Below are 17,341 nucleotides of genomic sequence, written 5' to 3' on the forward strand. Positions count from 1 at the left end.
TCACTTCACGTGCACCTCCGCCAATGGAATCTATCGCATAACTTGCACTTATTGCAAAAAGATATACATCGGCGAAACAGGCAGAAGACTAGGTGATCGATTCCGAGAACACCTTCGAGACGTGGAAAGGAATGACAAGGACAGATCGAAACCAGTCGCTAGACATTTTAATTTACCTAATCATTCTAAGCAACACATGGCAATCTGCGGTCTTTCCTTGCACTTAGGTGGCACGGAAAGCCGTAAAAATCTTGAACAAAAGCTTATCTTTCAAACCGGTGGTCTAAATCCCACAGGGATCAACGAACGCTTTTCATTCCACTAATTTATTCATGTTTTTCTCGTTGCCATGCTCCCACCAATAACGTAGCTCTATTTTCTGCCTTTAAAAGCACACAGAACCCACAATTCCTCTATTCGCTGCGACGAAGGGCTAACGCTCGAAACGTCAGCTTTTGTAATCATTACGGTGGCTAATTTACCATTTCAACTTTATTGATATATCCAAATTATTTCGTTACTCCCACCGACGCAGCCCCAAACAGTTTCTTTCGAAACTATCAGCCTTTACTCATATGTTTACAAATCTTTTTCTTCTAGGGTGAAATGATTGTTTGCGTATATATTTTTAAGAAAGCAAACGTGCTTTTGGGATAAGTAGGACAGTATATTTACCTTTGTTGTGAGTGCTAACAACGAAATTTAGATATAAAAAATGGTTTTCCCGCACATATAATGCAGTACGAGCCTTGGGAGTTTCGACTCTCTTTGACTAATAAACTCGACATCCCGTTAGTAAAGACGAGAGCTTGACACCAAAACATGTTGATTGCGTTCTTTTCCTCATAAACTTCGTTTTATGTTGGGAGTCTCTACACTAGTAACAATTGCTACAATGCTACAAGTGCAAATCTCCACTTGCAGATTGTACTACGTTGTAATGATCTGAAATAAATTTCATTTTGCAGGATCAGTCTGGTTAGGAATCGACGCAAGGGTAGAGTTTGAAACTTGGTTGTCCAGTGATTACTATCTGCTAGAAATGTGACCACCACCGCATGCATCTTCTAGAACTAGCATTATTTCGATCAGGACTGTACAACTTGTCTCTATTTATAACGACCTCGATTTAAATCGTACCTTTTTAAAAAAATTGTTTTCAAAATTAAGTTTTTAAAACGTATTAGTGTAAAGAAAATGACGAATCAAACCATTACACCAAATGCTTGTAAAAAAATCAATTTGTGGCCTTTCTGCCCAATAGTTTCAATGAATTTAGGAGTGTTCATGTGACGCAAACATTTGAAGTTTTGGTGGTATCTATTAGCCTTTAAGGATGAAACGTTACCAGAAAACAAAATGCATTAAGATGGAGCAAAGGAAAATTTGTCAGATTTGTTAATTCTTTTTTTTTTCGTAGTCTTCTTTGCCCCCTGATCGTAATCTTGTAAAGGCGTGTGCCCCAACAGTGAAGGTGTCGACTCGTGTGGATGTTTTTTTTTTTTTTTTTTTTTTTTTTTTTTTAATACAGCATTGTTTATTACACTTACACATGTACTTACACTATAATTACTTTTTACACCATGTTTAAACTACATTAACTTACACTACTTACAATACATATGTGTGGATGTTTAGTAAAAGTGGGTCGTAGTTTAGATGATGCTCTGATTTATCCTTCCGAATTCGAATCACCATTCTGGTTTGCTTCACCTGAGATTGAAAAATCTGATTCAGTTTTTATTTTTTTTACGTAACTTTAGCTTAAGTTCTAAACCGGTGATAGGTGTGTTTCGCACTGGGTAGAAAGTCTTCAACAGGAAAAGCTGAATCCCACGGATACTTAATTGTTTTAAAGATAGCTGCCGTTCATCATGAGTTGAGTGGAAGGGTCGAGTTTGGTTTTTTTCAAACTCAGGCTGTTTCATTTAGAGATTGTTTAGCCTCGAAACTGTTATTGTGGATCTTTAGAAACGCAAGTATCTACACAATTTATGTAGACTAAGATGTAGCAAGTGTGACGCAAAGTTTGTTAGGGAAACTCTAAAAATTAATAAAGTGATCTACCTTTAAGGTGGCGTAGAATTAATTTCAAGACTAGTTACCCAATGGATGCCCAGTTTTACGCGCATTCTCTCGAAAATGATTTCATAATTGCTTAATGATGTGTCAACATGACGTGATAATTTTGCGACACACAAGACCTTGGCACCTCCACAGCTCCACAGCTTTTAAAAACACCCTATTATTGATTTGCAGTCAGCATATTTTGTTTCATCTTTCTTCAAAGCCTACTTTTTGATTTATACATGCACTTCTGCAGAGGGTTTTGATAGTCAAGCTGGCTCTGAACCATAGTGAATTGTGCAGAAAGAAGTGCTCATGTCACTAGTTTTCTGGATAAAAGAGAAATTTTTCTTCAGAATTTTATTTGAAATGTCAAACCACTGAAGGAGCGACTCTGACCTAGAGTAATCAGCGATAAGTCTCTGAAACTTTCAAAATGAATACATGTACTTTTCATTCACTTGCAGGTAAACAAACATCAAATTTAATCATGCAATAGCATTTTATTTTCTGTAATTTCCTGAAAAACCAAGCCGGCAAGGAAAAAATGGACCTAGATGATTGTTCTCTATACTGAAAGCGAACGAGCAAACAAATATATAAAAAAACAGAAACAACAAAAACAAAAAAGAAAACAAAACTGAGAGCAACAAGTTTTCCCCTGTCCTGAAGTTAATTCTAATCAACTCAAGGAGTGCATACTCTTCTTTTCGAACAGACAAGCCAAATAAGACCATCAAGCGAAAGGGAAGAACAACACGAAACAAACAGACATGCAAAAAAGGCAAAGAATAATAACTTGACCAGTCTCGTCGTGCTCTTTCCTATTCAATCAAATAAGACTCGTCCTACTTCTTTGGCCGATCTGTCGGGCTACGCGCAACTTCTTGGATGAAACTGGCTCATCCAGACAGTCTAAATTACTATTGCTATGTTCAGGAATGATTTGAGTGATTAAGTATCTGCTACTGGCCCAATTCGCTTTGAATTTGGTAATCCGCATCAGCAGGAGCGTTTTCCGTTTTAGATTAGTTACAAATTGGTGTGAACTTAACGGAGGTCAAAGCTCATTCTTGTTTAAACCAAAATAGATCATCGAAAGGGGCTTTTTGTCAGCCAATCTATTCAACAGACACTCTTTAGTCATGATTTATAATCAGTTAACTATCATGAGCAGAAGTTTTAATTTGCAAATAGGGGATACATTTATGGACAATGTCCCAGATTGCCTAGTGTCTCAGGTTTTACCCCCAATATTCCCCATTCATGTCTGTCAATTTTGAACCGGCCCTCCTTTGTTTTTCTGTAAAAAATATCAGAGATTTCAGACTAATCCTAATGGCTGTCCACAAAGCATTTTTGTGACCTTTAAAGCTGTTTATCTATAGGTAGAGGTAAGTTTGTTTTATTTTTTTCAAAGGCAAAAAGTATATTGTTGTGGAATGCTAAAAAATAACCTGTGTCAAAGTGATAACTTTGAAGCAAATTTCAGTTTACTTACTAAACGGGAACATCCATTGCGGCTGAAAAGTATACACAATCTTCAATGTTATGTTAAAACTTTTTGTCAAAGGAGTCACCAGAGCAAAATATCATCGTTGCTGCATGTGAGTTCCATGCAAGCTTTGTGGATTAACATTGGCCTAATTTGTTATCATAACAAATGCTTGTCTGGCTGGTTTGTCTTTTAACGGGTCAATCATCTCTCATTTTAGGTCAGTCAGAGAAGAGCAAAAAGTAAATAGGAAATACGATTACATGCTTTTCTCCTTTTCCTGACCACAATTTTCACCTTCTTAGCGCACTGCAGTCTCTAAGGTGTGAAATACTACCTAATTAGAGTTTTCAGAGTTCCAGGTCGTGTGTTGCTTGCAGATCAGTAGTCCTTGGAATTAGTTAAAAAAAAATTAATGAAGTTGCTAAAAGTGCCCTAAAAAAAGAAGTTATCAAAATTATCAGCCTAGGCAAAGGTTCGAAACACTTTTTTTTTTAATATCAAATGGGAAATTATTGTGCGGCAAATATTTCTTATATTACGGGCCACCCACTTTTTCCTTTGTATTCTTCTTATTTGTTATTTTTTACCTCTTCTTTCTTGAACATTTCCGCTCGAGACTTAGAATGGTGGAGCTTGTCGAGAAGTTTGTTTAGATTGTAAACCTCTGTTCAAAAGGGCTTTTAAAAAATGTATTTTTAGTGCCTCTGGCCTCCAGCAATTTGCTTGAATCTTTGTTTACCCGATAAATGACGCATATTTGGCGTGACTTCAAACCGCACGGGTTGATGTTCCGCTTTGAAGAGCCGAACGATAAGGTAGGATCGATAGCCTTTGAAAATTGTACGTGACCAAAATGGCTCATACAGACAATAACCAAGACGAGTCCCCTCAAATGAATTTAAATTGCTCCTTTCTAGGCTCTATGAATTTGTTTTTGTTAGTGGCTGGAGCTTTTGGCTTTTTTCTGAATATTTTTCCGTGTGTGGTGTGTTACGCGAAACTTCGTACACGATGCGGTCGAACAAGCAGAGACGTTTTGTTGATGTCGCTGGTTTCAGTGGACTTTTTAACCGTCTGTATACCTATACCAATATACCTCTCGCTGTACAACAACTGCGCTGGAACTCAGCGATCAAACTATATCGAAAGACCAGCGATTTGTGAGATATTGCACCTGATGTTTGTGTGGTTAAAGTTGGCATCGCTGTTTATAATTACTACGCTTAACTACACCTCTTACTTGGCCATGACCGCTCGAGGGATCTATCGAAGTATCGGCGACAGAATTTCGTCATCTTTAGCCTGCTCAAGGCACGAGCATAAACACAGAGAAAGTTCGCGAAATTCTTCCCTCGTTATTGTTAATTTAGTTGTAGGAATAGCCATTGTGGCCTTGTTAATTGCCTCGTTGCCTTACATTGGCCTGGGTCCTGATGGAAAGACACTGACACAATTGTACAGTTCTACAAAGTTGTCTGGAGGAAACGTAACGACTTTATTTTGCTCCTTAGAGCAAATAAGCTATCCCACACAGAACTCAGATTACACATTTTTATTCGCTCTCTTAATGAGCAGCAGTGCCTGTTTATTACTACAGATTGTCCACAATGTTCTAAGTTGTTTCAACTGTTCAAGTTACTCTCTGGACGATGCTTCTGCGATACGTTCCTCCAAGTCCTTTGCTTTGTACAGTCGAAGACTCGGAGCTGAGAGAGACTTTGCTAAGATGATATGTGTGCTGGGTCTGACATTTCACGCGACCTGGATTCCTGTAATGGTGAGTATCATTTTGATCTAGGTTCTAAACTGATACCTTTCGACAATACTTAAGTGCGACTCCCTATTTATTTTGACGCACTGCTATTTTTTTTTTTTTTTGCCCACGCGCCGGGGACTCGCTTCACCGCGTTTCGCAATCTTTATCCAATATTTAGTACTTAATGTTAGTTACTTTTAAACGATTAGCCATGAAATAGAATAAAAGTACTTAAAAAGCTGCACAGGTATTAAGGACTTCGTAGATAATGTGGCGAAAGCATAAATGCAGTATTGGAAGATTCGATCTCGGGCTGCGCTGTCGACCAGTAGGTGTTTGATTTAATTAATGTTTTGATGGTGAAAGCTCGTAAATTAGTCAGGTTAATGCTTCATTCTGTTTATTAATTGCGGAGTAAGAGTTTCATGTCGTTCTTTTTGTCATCATAGGAGAATCTTTGTTAGGTAACCGCACAATAATTTTTTTTGTTCACTACTTGCGGAGCTGAAAAAGAATTAATGTTTTCACTGCAGATTTGATAATTGACCGCCTTTATTTCTTAATCCATGCCTGCGGCAGTCTAAATGTAGATATATAACTTGTTAAAAGCTTTGAGGTATTAGACAATGTCGCAACACTGTGACCTCCAGTAATCACCTTTAACAAAAATAAGATTGAAGCGCAGAAAGTTTCTTAACTCGACTCCTTCTCGGGTCTCAGACTCTTTTTTTTGTCCCACGCCTGAGACAAGACGAAAAAAAAAGCATCTTTTTTCTATAGAAATGGAGCTGATTGATGAATTCTCATTTACGCTTGCTCAACTAAACTCACACACAAGAAGGAGGAATGGGCATATTAAGCTAGCGTTTCTCTTGCAATTTCTTTCGCGGCGTGAATTCCTACCAGACAAGTGAGATCAAGTGAAATAAACCCCTTCGATGTTTTCCTTGTTGGCAGGATACGGAAGAAACTTTATGGCACGCTTCGTTATAAGACACTTAACCTTCTCAGATATTTTCACACTGAGTCAAGAACTTTAAGTTAAGAGATTGATTAGTTCACCACTGTTGATGCCTACAATGAAAAGCTGGTAGTTATCAAGCACTAAGTATCAGTTACGGAACTTGTGCAAGTCGATGGTGTATTAATTAGCAAATACTACTATCAATTGACTGACCCCATCGGTTAATCCGTTAATTTCAGTGTGAATTGACCAAGGACAGCTGTTATTAATGTTAATGATCCAAACTGGCAAAATACGATGAAAGTCGATGACAAAAGGAGCCATTCTTTGAATTTCAATCATATTAAAGGCATTAACGTTTCTATCATCCTTGTACATCGATTTCTGATGTCAATATCGATTGATATCAAAATTGATTGATTATCGATTTCAACGATTGGTTAGATCTTTGTGTTTGTAAAACTCGTTTTAGAAGCTCGGTATAACACGCTTTTTTGACTCTTTACACCCTAACAACAGTATGCATTTTCTCCATACTGTTCTCCATACATTTCCTAAGGTGCTGACAAGGAGAATTTGTTTGACAACCAAGAGCTTGTTTAGTTGGCGATCATTTCCCCAATTCACGTGACCTTAATGTTTGATTCAAGGGCGATAATATGAGGAGAAATTAGATGCTAGTCGCTATTAGGGATTAAAAGGCATAGGGTAAAATATGGACTGGAATGGAATTAACAAGTAGTGTTTACAAGTACAACCACCTCCGACCCCTTCCTGAGTAATAACACTCTGCCTCCCACCGCTCCCTCAGCACTTAAATACTGCACCCACCCCTCCCTCAGTACTAATGGTGTGCTTCCCTCCATATACCCTGGTCCCAGAGGTTCCCTTCTCTCTACCGGAGTACGAGAATTCGGCGCAAAGCGCCGGCCAACGAGCTGTAAAGCAGCGAGCGGAGAGAACCTCTGGTCAGGACCGTTGAGAATCTCACTTTCATGCCACCCGAAGCTTGGTGGCATGAAAGTGAGATTCTCAATGGTCCTGACCAGAGGTTCTCTCCGCTCGCTGCTTTACAGCTCGTTGGTCGGCGCTTTGCGCCGAATTCTCGTACTCCGGTAGAGAGAAGAGAACCTCTGGGACCAGGGTACCCCCCATATAAAATGGTCCCAAAAAAATGGTTAAAAAACTAATGGTGTGCTTCCCCCCATATAAAATGGTCCCAAAAAAATGTTAAAAAAAAGGTCCAAAACAATGGTGCAAAAAATAGCCCAAAAAATAGTCCAGTCCAGTCCATATTTTACCCTGTGCCATATTACAAAGCTAAAGCGAGAGATAATAATCTCTTAACCCTCAACAAAATCTCAAACTGACTTTCAGTATTACTTACTATTTTCAGGTCGCTGTCGGATGCATCATGTCCGGTCATCATATCAGCGCTGAAGTCTTCCAATATGTGATAGCAGCAGCGTTTTTGTCACCCAGTCTCAACCCTGTTTTCTTCGCCGCGTTTCTCCAGGAGTTTAGAGACGGTTACATGGCAGTATTCCAGTTTATTTGTGACAAGATGTTCCGCCTTTGCAAAGGTGCGTTAAGTTGTCTAGTCGAACACCTTAACCACTCAGTTCAGTTATATTAGCTTATATTTATTCCACCGACGTATATAATGTAGGTTTATTACTGCTCTAACTTAGAGCACTGGCCAACTCAAAAGGCAGTTTTGATTGTCAGGAGTCTTTAAATGAAACAGCTCGGTTTAAAATAAGCTTTCTAAGACTTTGGCTCGATTACCAGCTGCTGGTTGGGAAATGACCAGCCCGCTTTCCTTTCCCTCTAGCTAGGGACAAGAGGAAGCAGCGTATATTGGGCTTATCTGAGGATTAAGCATACATGGAGTTACATCTAAGTAAAAACGTAATCTCAGTAAGGTTTGAAGAGCGGATTACTTTTTCTGCTGTATTTTTGTTGTCTTGCCTTTGTTTGTTTGTTTGTTTCTTTTGATGCTCAAGTGGTTCCTTTCCTCTCTTCTGTCTCTGTTTTAGACTGTTTCAAGCCACAATCAAAGCTGGACGAGGTGATGACAACTTCAGCTACATCGTCCATGCTTGCAGGAAATAGAGCGCAGGTTTAAAGCTGTCAAATGTCCTGTCACATATTGACCGATGATATCGATGATAGCTCGCGTTTAAGGACTGTTTGCAGCCTTTATGTGCTCGTCTGCGATGGATTTAGTTGTTCTCTGAGGTTACATAAGTGAATCATTCATTTTGCCTTAGGAACAACTTAAGACGCATGTACTTTTAAGAAGAATGCTTGGTGGGTTATACAATATCTTTCTCGTTTCCTTAAAGCCATATAAGAGAGTCTCATGGCGCTGGGAATAAACAAGCCATAGGGTACGACGTTACATAACGTTCAAAATTCAGTCAGTTCCCTAAAAGCGCTCCTCTCACGTGCAGACCTTTGACGCAGACCGTGAATTCCCGGCTCTTGCTACTCTTATGAATTTTTAAGGCAAGTTATCGCAAACAAAAAACTGCTGGTATGCGTAGAATTTGCACAAAATGCTTTGTACCCCTTGGAATCAAGAGATTGGGTATAAGCGAAAAGTAAGTGTCCTACCCCACTCGACCTCCCCACCACCACCAAAAAAGCGTCTGATTTTGTATCATTGCAATTGTTCGTGGGTTTTCTTGAAAATCCCTCGCTTGGAGGAAAACGGAATTGACACTGCAGCTTTAATTTTTCGTTTTCCCTTTCGCGCTGAAAAAGTATTTAAATTTTTCGTCGTTTATCTTTGTCATTTAGAGTAGGGCCGACCCGCTGTACGGTCGGGAGACTTTATTGGGAACTGGTGATCGTAAGAAGTTACTATTTTCCCTTAAATTAATACCCTTCAAATTCGATTGGACATTGAGTCTTAATTTCAGTGACAAGTTTTTCATAATTTGAATATATCTGTGTTCGTTAGGAAACCAAGGACAGTTTGCGTTTTTAATTGCAAATGTTCTTTCTGAGTTTTGACAACTTTCAATCCTCACGTTTTCATGAAGAGTTGAGTCTCAACTCTTTAAGGACGATTCCCCCTGCTTTCAAAAGGCTCCGTCAAATTCTAAGCGGCCTGATCTCGGATGGTTTCGCTCAATTTCGAACTTTTCATCTGATTTAGGACGGTTCTGTCTGGTCCTGGAAGAGTCTGTTCCGGGCGTTTAGCCAATAAAATGGAGCGGTGTTATCTGTTGTCGGTTTATTTTTGATGGTTTGATAACTCTAAATATCTCGGCTGTTCCGAGGTTTGAAAGAAAGTTAACCAGTCAATCTCATGCTGAATATTTCCAAGCAATGTAACATATGTAACTTTTGACGCTACACTCATCCGGTCCGAGCCAGCGCAGCATTAGAAAGCTGCTCAAAGACAAGAAAAGTTAGAGCAGTTTTATTTGTATCCTTTCCTGCTAATTTAAGTATACAGGTATTTGAAAAAGGAAATAAATCTTCCTGACACACAAACGCAAAAAACCCTTTAGATGTTGCGCCGTACTTGGGTTTCGTTGCGGCTTATATATGCCAACAACAAGCTATAACCGTTAGATTACGGCCTCCACATAATATCACTGTTAATAGAGTTTATAAAAACACTTCAAACGCAGCTCCTTGACTCAGAAAGGCAGCTTGTGCGCAGCCTTAAAAATGTCGTCATTGCTAAGCCTTTAACAGTAAAAGCAATGATAAAAAGCAGCTACTTTTCATCTTCATACAGATTCTATATCTGAAAAGCAGGAAAAAATGACTGTTATTGCGAACAGGGAATGATTTACATGTATACTTATTCACACCAAAGCTAAAGAAGCTGTTTTGTTAAACCCAGTTGAACATGTTTTCTTCATATGAGCTGCTCAAACCAATGTTTGTCTACCTCAAATTTGATACATCGAAAATGACAGTTAGTGACTACTTGAAACATTTCCAACACAGGGGTGTGGTAAGACTTTACAGTTTGCATTTATTATAGTAGTATAGGGGCCATTCCAGGTACTCACATGTTTGGCTATCATATCACGTAACATCTCCAGGGGAGCAGAACAAAACTCATGAGAAAAATTCTACAACCTATCTAGGCTTTCATCATTGACCAGATGGTAGGAATATTTTAGGAATATTCTCTCGAGTACTTACGAAGGAAGCTCATAGACATTCCACTCAATCAAGTACTTGAAATCAAGGTCGTGACATAATCACAATACCCCATCTGGGAAGGGGGAGGCTTTCCAGTTGATAAACAAGCAAGCTCTTTGATTTCACCATACTGACCACTTAGCCGTGCGACCCCCTCCCCTCCCCCCCCCCCCCCCACACAAAAAAAGCGGAAGCCGTTGACTTGACTGAAGACATCATGGTCAAAAGAGTTTCTGGAGAGAATGAGTCTTGTTAGTTCGTAAGATTAAGTTTTTCGGTATCTTGTTTCATTCAGGGGTACAATATTGGGAAATGTCCCCTCATCCCTTTTTATGTTGTCCTTACTAGAATTGGTCGAGGCTCACTTACAATCTATTCACTTACTGTATTTCTTTCTTATTTCGTCGCGTTTCTCTTTCCTCTCTTTTTCCCTAAAAAAAGTACAGAGAGAATATAAATTAAAACCCCTCATGATGATAAATAAAAAATGATACATCAACTTGAAGGTTATAGATACCTTTCCTCATGTTTACTGGCTATTTTTTTTCTCTTCCGACGAGACTTGGCCTCATCCTTGTCAGTCCTAGAAATAGAAAACCTACTTTTAAGGAAATTTCTCGCCCAAGGAGTTTTTGGTCTGACAAAGAAAGATAATGGGTTTTATCTGTACGCACGGACACACTTAGAGAAGGAACGATACGAGTGTTCTCGCAGAAGAATTACATCGATGGCGACACGAGGGCAGACAGGGAAAGGCTTCCCTTGAAAAAAAAAACAAAAAAAAACAAAAGAGTCTAGTAAGCCACAGCCCTCTCCTTACAACAGAGCAGAAATCATTTCATAAGATAGACTCGGAATAAAATAGAGTCCGAAGTGATCCTGTCTCAAATCGTTTTATATGGATCGCGCCTGTCGCAATGTCTTAAAAGAACTTAACGACTTACTGAAGAAGTGTACATTGCTGACAGCTTAAAGTGGTTTGCTAGCGCTTGCGCTTGTGCCGACAAACTAAGCGAAAGGTATTTTCTAAGTTTGACTGTGATTATACACTAAGCTCGTTATTATTATTATTATTATTATTATTATTATTATCAGTAGCATTATTGTTATTATTATTGTTACTATTATTGCTCATTAGAATCTGGCCATTTGCGGTCGGCATATGATGACAAAGTACTGGTAGATGTTAGCATGATAGCATCTTTCGCTCAAATTTGCGCTGTCAACAAAATACAAACCACGAGGTTTACAGGAGAGCGTTATTGAATGAGATATCGATGATCATTTGTTACTTACCCTCCCCTTGCTTTCTTTGTTCGACAACAGCAGCAGTAGATACAACATCCTATTGTCACAAGCGCCACAAAACCCGCCACAGGAAGGGCAATGAGAAGAATTTTTCCGGTGACTGAAAAAAAAAAGGAATTTAATACAATCTTTTGGGAGGTCTCCTACTGCGTTAATTAATTAAAGACCTATTGCTTTAAGTTTAGCCATAGTTCCTACCGAGACACTGTTCTTTCATCCACTCCTGACCTTCACAAGACTTTTGGAGTGTGTTCTTTATCAAATCACCCGCTTCGCATATTTTGGTTGGCTTGCAGTACATACACTACAGATCAATGTATAGAAAACTGAATAAATAAGCAAATAAATGAATATACAAATTGGTGAAGAGAAGAAATGCAAATAATTAGGACAAGCCATCACATAAACATATTGAGTTCAATTTGTCGTATTGTATTTAGTCAATAGGGTTGTAGACTACCTACTGTGGGAAGGCGTGCCAACTCCTTTGTAGGCTATACCCAAGTTTAATAGGTTACAGCTATAAAAAATTTGATAAATCTCGTTTACTGCATGATGGAGTTTCAGATTTTTACTTTCTTACCAATGTTAGAATTAAGTGGTAATAATCTAACAAGTGGTTTGATGTTAAAGTAAAAAAAAAAGGGAGACGATGAGAACAACTATAATCGTTTTATATGTTAGATTTGTGATTTTCCAGTGCCAATCATTTGTTTGATTCCAGCTGAATTTTTAGGTTGCCTCTAACTACATTCGTGCATATAAATGTATTAATTATACGGTAAACTTACCCCAGACTGTTCAATGCAATCTTTACACTCCATTCCGCTGTATTTACTGCAGTTAACTATGGATTAAATAAGTGAAATTGAAAGGGTTACGCGACAATCGATCGAAAGTACTCGATTATAAACCAAACCTCTTCGGAAGAGCTGCGGTTATCCTAAATGTCGAGCATGATCAGGTTACTTCCGCCTTTGAGAGCCTCGCCGCTGTTGTACAAAGCGTATTTTTAACTGACCTTGAGCAATATTTTAACGCTGATGTTATTTACGAAACATATAGATAAAGGACATTAAAAGAAAGGCTTGCCCATGATTTAAAACGCTGAACGGAGGAATATATACCTGTATAGACCTATGTTTACATGTAAATTCTCATCCAATATCTAGGAGTAATAATTGTATTCGCAAACCAGATCGCAAAATTTTCAGTCGGCCTCCAACTGCATGACTCTATTTGTTACATGTAAGCGCATTGTTACTTGAAATACAGGGAGGTTCAAATGTCTACAAATTCTTCCACATTTAAAAGTTGCGTGACTAGCAAATTAGTGTGTGTAATTGTTAGGATTAACAGTTTCTTTCCTTCCTTTATATGTGCAATTTACTTCAGACTGATTTATATCTTACCCCAAATCTCGATTGTCCAATCAGAAGCATATATATTACTAAATGTGCGCTGTTTTGTTTCAAACGATATTTTTGTTATCCCTGCTGAGAATATCAGTATGTGATCATGATGATGCGAAATAGGAAATGTACAAATCTGGAATGAGACACTTCAAATGGATTTTCGTAATTACCCGAGCATTACAATAGAACTTACCAGCTGCCGCTGTGTAAGGCCAGAAATGGATGAAGCCCAGGATAAACACAAGGACTGAAGGCGAGGAAAGACTCAAATAAAACGCCATTGCGTCTTGACGTATTTGGTGACCAAAATGGCTACCGATTGAGTGGGGATCTTAACCTATGATGTCACTACGACATTCAAGTAGATCGAAATTAGGGATTGAATTTCGACCGGCGGGTAGTCAGGGATAAGGGAGTGAAGGTATCGCAAAAAATTAAAGAAAGAAGAAGAAAGATGTAAGTCCCAAATCCTGAATATTTAGAGCTTAAAATACTGAGGGGAAGACTGTTGCGGATATCATTTCCTTCATCGATGTCACATTTGTCGCGTGACATTTTAATGGAGATTTTTAATGCATCACGAAATTATCGCGAATGTGAAAACATCATGTTAATTTAAGTCATGTGAGTTTTTGTCACGACAATCTATAAAATATTTCTTTGGTATGGAACTAAATAGCGGACACCTTTTCTTGGGGGGGGGAGGGGGTTGGGCTCCTACCCATGCATTCTCTTAATTTAATAAAACTACATGACGAGCTTTGCGCACCAAAAAAATTTATGCAAATTAGGCTAAGCCGGATTTGAGTTCCGCCTGGCAATTATTAACTGTAAGAGAAGATCACAGTTCGCGCCCACAGCACGTTCAAGGTGTTGCGGATGAAGTTTCTGTAATTACTTTTTGGCACTTTTCGGCGTCAAAATTGCATAGTTTGGGTAACCCAAAACCCTTAAGCTGACCTTTCTTGTCATAACACGAATGTTTTCCAGAAAGGGACACGCGGTAATGTCGCTGTCTCTCGTGTGCTGGCATTTTTCCAGGTAAAACCCTCGCGTGGAATCAACTCATGTTTAATTTAACGCTCCTTTTAAGCGCACAATATAAGCCAAAGCAATTTGATAGTTAAACGTAAAGATCAGAATATTTTCTTCTAAGGATGATAAATGATCGACGCTGAACTAAATTATACGTTGAAGAAAATGCAAAACGGCATAACATGTAAAAGAGGAAATTTGGAAAAATACGAAGTTACGGAAACCATGAAAATCCTCGATTTTTAAGAAAGGAAATTTTTATAATTCCAAGCTAAGTAAGCTTTTCTAGTGTTTCATTCTTTAAGGCTTTGTGTAGAGCGGGGCCTTTGTTTTATAAACCGTAAAACTTAGTGACAAGTCGAAAGGGCTCGCTCTTGGTTATGATACCATAGAGTAGAGGGACACCACGGTGATCTTCCAGGTGTTTGATCATCGTCGCCGCTCGTGGTGTACTTCGCTACTTAGGTGTACGAGATCGACGTTCTTCCTCTCTTTAATTCTGACAGCTGTGTGAAAGACCTGATCCTTACAATGAAAAACGGCCGATTGTGCTTTTTCAGTGGCGGCTTTAACGCTCGTCCATATTCAGCGCTTATCCTAAACATGCATGGCATCTCTAGCTATCTACAAGACACGCTGCGATGTATTATTCGTCCATGTTCAACACAACAACTGCGCTAGTGAGATAGAGAATCGAAAGATCACATTGTTACGCTCGAAGAAGTGCGCTAAGTTTGCCAAGTTCTACAATGGACAACAGATCGTACGGCCTCCCGCAAGAATAAGGACAAGGTCTATCAGTTACAAGCAATGGATAAGTGGAATTGTAAAAAGTTTTAATTCGTCCGTGCATCGAAAGGCCGATGGTATGTAATTTTGCTCTTTTCCGTTCTTCACACACTCGAATAGCTGTTAAAATTAAATTTAATCGCGGGTTGTGCAGTCAAAATATAACGTCGCCCAACATGGTTTTAGTTAAACAAGTGTCTTCTGAGGCGCTTCCACCAAAATAATTTAGAAGGGAACAACAGCGCTAACCGATTTAATATCTTCTCAAGAACATGTCAAAGTCTATTAAAACGCAGAAATTAAAAATAGTAAGAATTGGTGGTTCATGTTAAAAATCATTAAAGAACAGTTCTCAGTTTGGCTCGATAGTGCTGTCACTTTGCACTAGTTGTTCATAGTGACTTACTCATTACTTTCAGTATTTGTTCGAGCTTTTCTTCGACGAAAAAGGGGACATACAAGAAATCGCAATTCACCTCTAAAACAAAAATAATAAGCTCTCCCAATTGGACACCAGATATGACTGCGTAGTAATAATTGCGTAGTACGCGAAGTTGCAGTGTGACAAAAATGAGTGAGGAAAATAATTCTAAGTGCTGTACAGCGCGGTTTTTAACATAGATAAATGACCTGCTTGTCTTAGATATTTATGATAATATAGGAAGGTCCCCAAGGAATACTAATAACCCGGCGTGTAATTTTGTGATTGACAAAACCTGATAACTCAGGTTTATGTTTGAAAGGGCAAATCATTTAGTACATTTCACTCCAGAAGTAAATAATCTCTTAACTTTCGTAATTATTATTTTGGTTTCAGGCAAATGGTGTCGAGTTGAAAGATACTAAGTTCCTGAAACATACATCCAAGCTTTGTTAGCAGGCATGCCGAATGCTTTTATAAACGTGCGAGGGTAAAAATACATTTGCGGCCCCCTGTATGGAGAGAAAAATCCAAAGTTTTTTATTACAGGGATGGTAGAGTGAATGATGTTATTTCTGGTCTGAGTCATCAAAGTTCTGTACCATTAGAGTTAAGAAAAGCTATCGGGGGAATATGGAGGTTGCTGCAAGTAGTAGCTGTTAAACTCTCAACAAGCTTTACAGGCGGCCAATTAAAGAGCATGGGGCAAGAAATCAAGCACGATTCTCACCCAGTAAACTAAAATGGTTGTTGGAAACTGAGATGGACGAGCAACCAGCGAATTTGAAGTAATCTGGTGGCCTGATCTTTTCTCAGGCACTAAAAATGGGAAACTAACCTTGCGATTTTATGTTCCTAAAGTGATACTTTGATTTCAATGATGTGTAGTACACAGTCTAGTTGACTTGTTCGTCATGTTTCCATAAATTTAGTAGCTGTTTCTTGGCAGTTTTTGTAAGTTTGTTTTAAAAAACGATAAAATGTGTTTTGCATTTAGAGGAACAAACTTGTCTGTAGAAGGCTAAGATTAAACCCTGAATACAGCAAAATGACCCTGTAATATTAATGCAATTCATGTCTAGCTGGGCGCACTATACTCTGATGCCCTTCATTCTGTTGTAACCAAATTCAGAGGAAAAAAAAACACCTGGAGAAACTCTTAGAGGGATAATATCTGTGGACTTTCACCATTTCTATGGTCATCAGGAATGACAGAATAAAGCAGTAACTGTTCACAAAGTCTTAATTCACTTAACTGAAAGAATAATGAGTTGGAGGGAACTATAGATCATTTTTTTCCAAGCATCTCTAATAATTCATGATGGAAATAATAATAACAATGATAACAATAATGATAATAATAATAATAATAATGATAAAAATATTTACAATAGTTAGAGAAATAATGTTCATTATCCTGATGGTTATAATTCCTATGATTACTTCCATTAATCTAATCATTATTTTTATCATTCATATTACTATCATGATTATTTCAATGTTTATCTATGAACAAAATAGTGTTATTGTTAGTCTAGCTGAATGAGTATCCAAGTGATTGAAACTGGGGCAAAAACAAATTAAGAAAAGACAGTTAAACCCCAAAAACTGTTCAGGACTGCAATTCTTGAGTTGGCTCATTGTGAAAGGTTTTGGGACTTCATTAAGCTAGTGCTGTTTGTAGTGGGCCCTGTGTCAAAGAGAGAAGAGTAGCAGCTGAATTAATAATAATAATACTAAGGACAATGATAGCATTGATTGACCAAAGTCACCCTATGGAGTCGTGACTGAGTTTGGCGCCAAAAGATAAATTTTTCGCGCCTTCGGGCTCAAAGTCTAGCGTGGCGGAGTTCACCAGATTTACGATAGTCATAAATCCCGCAGATTTAATAAGTTCGTCGGAGATTGTTTATTA

The 17,341-nt window shown here is 38.4% G+C and overlaps 3 protein-coding genes and 1 long non-coding RNA gene across 4 annotated transcripts in view; 3 read left to right on the top strand and 1 right to left on the bottom strand.

Moving 5' to 3' along the window:
• The window catches only part of LOC111326336 (sacsin-like), a 50,288-nt gene extending 48,215 nt beyond the window's left edge, over positions 1-2,073 (top strand). The window contains 1 exon segment of the mRNA XM_088740415.1: positions 969-2,073. The gene's annotated coding sequence lies outside the window, so the exon portion shown is untranslated.
• A 1,974-nt stretch (positions 2,074-4,047) lies between these two features.
• On the top strand, positions 4,048-9,522 carry LOC111326382 (uncharacterized). The gene is made up of 3 exons (XM_022930366.2): positions 4,048-5,342; positions 7,682-7,868; positions 8,325-9,522. Exons 1-3 carry the CDS (start codon positions 4,419-4,421, stop codon positions 8,411-8,413), a joined length of 1,200 nt encoding a protein of 399 aa, XP_022786101.2. The 5' UTR covers positions 4,048-4,418; the 3' UTR covers positions 8,414-9,522.
• Positions 9,523-9,703: 181 nt separating this feature from the next.
• LOC111326372 (uncharacterized) lies at positions 9,704-13,656 on the bottom strand. Its single transcript, XM_088740451.1, has 7 exons — positions 13,375-13,656; positions 12,558-12,613; positions 11,965-12,070; positions 11,755-11,866; positions 10,976-11,041; positions 10,843-10,889; positions 9,704-10,051 (listed from the first exon to the last, which is right to left on the bottom strand). Exons 1-7 carry the CDS (start codon positions 13,460-13,462, stop codon positions 10,035-10,037), a joined length of 492 nt encoding a protein of 163 aa, XP_088596577.1. The 5' UTR covers positions 13,463-13,656; the 3' UTR covers positions 9,704-10,034.
• Positions 13,657-14,287: 631 nt separating this feature from the next.
• On the top strand, positions 14,288-16,254 carry LOC148719356 (uncharacterized). The gene is made up of 3 exons (XR_015993775.1): positions 14,288-14,681; positions 14,777-15,082; positions 15,823-16,254. It is a non-coding gene; the product is annotated as an uncharacterized LOC148719356 (long non-coding RNA).
• Positions 16,255-17,341: the final 1,087 nt, after the last annotated feature.

This window comes from Stylophora pistillata, chromosome 12 (assembly GCF_964205215.1).
Source record: "Stylophora pistillata chromosome 12, jaStyPist1.2, whole genome shotgun sequence".
Taxonomy (NCBI): Eukaryota; Metazoa; Cnidaria; class Anthozoa; order Scleractinia; family Pocilloporidae; genus Stylophora; species Stylophora pistillata.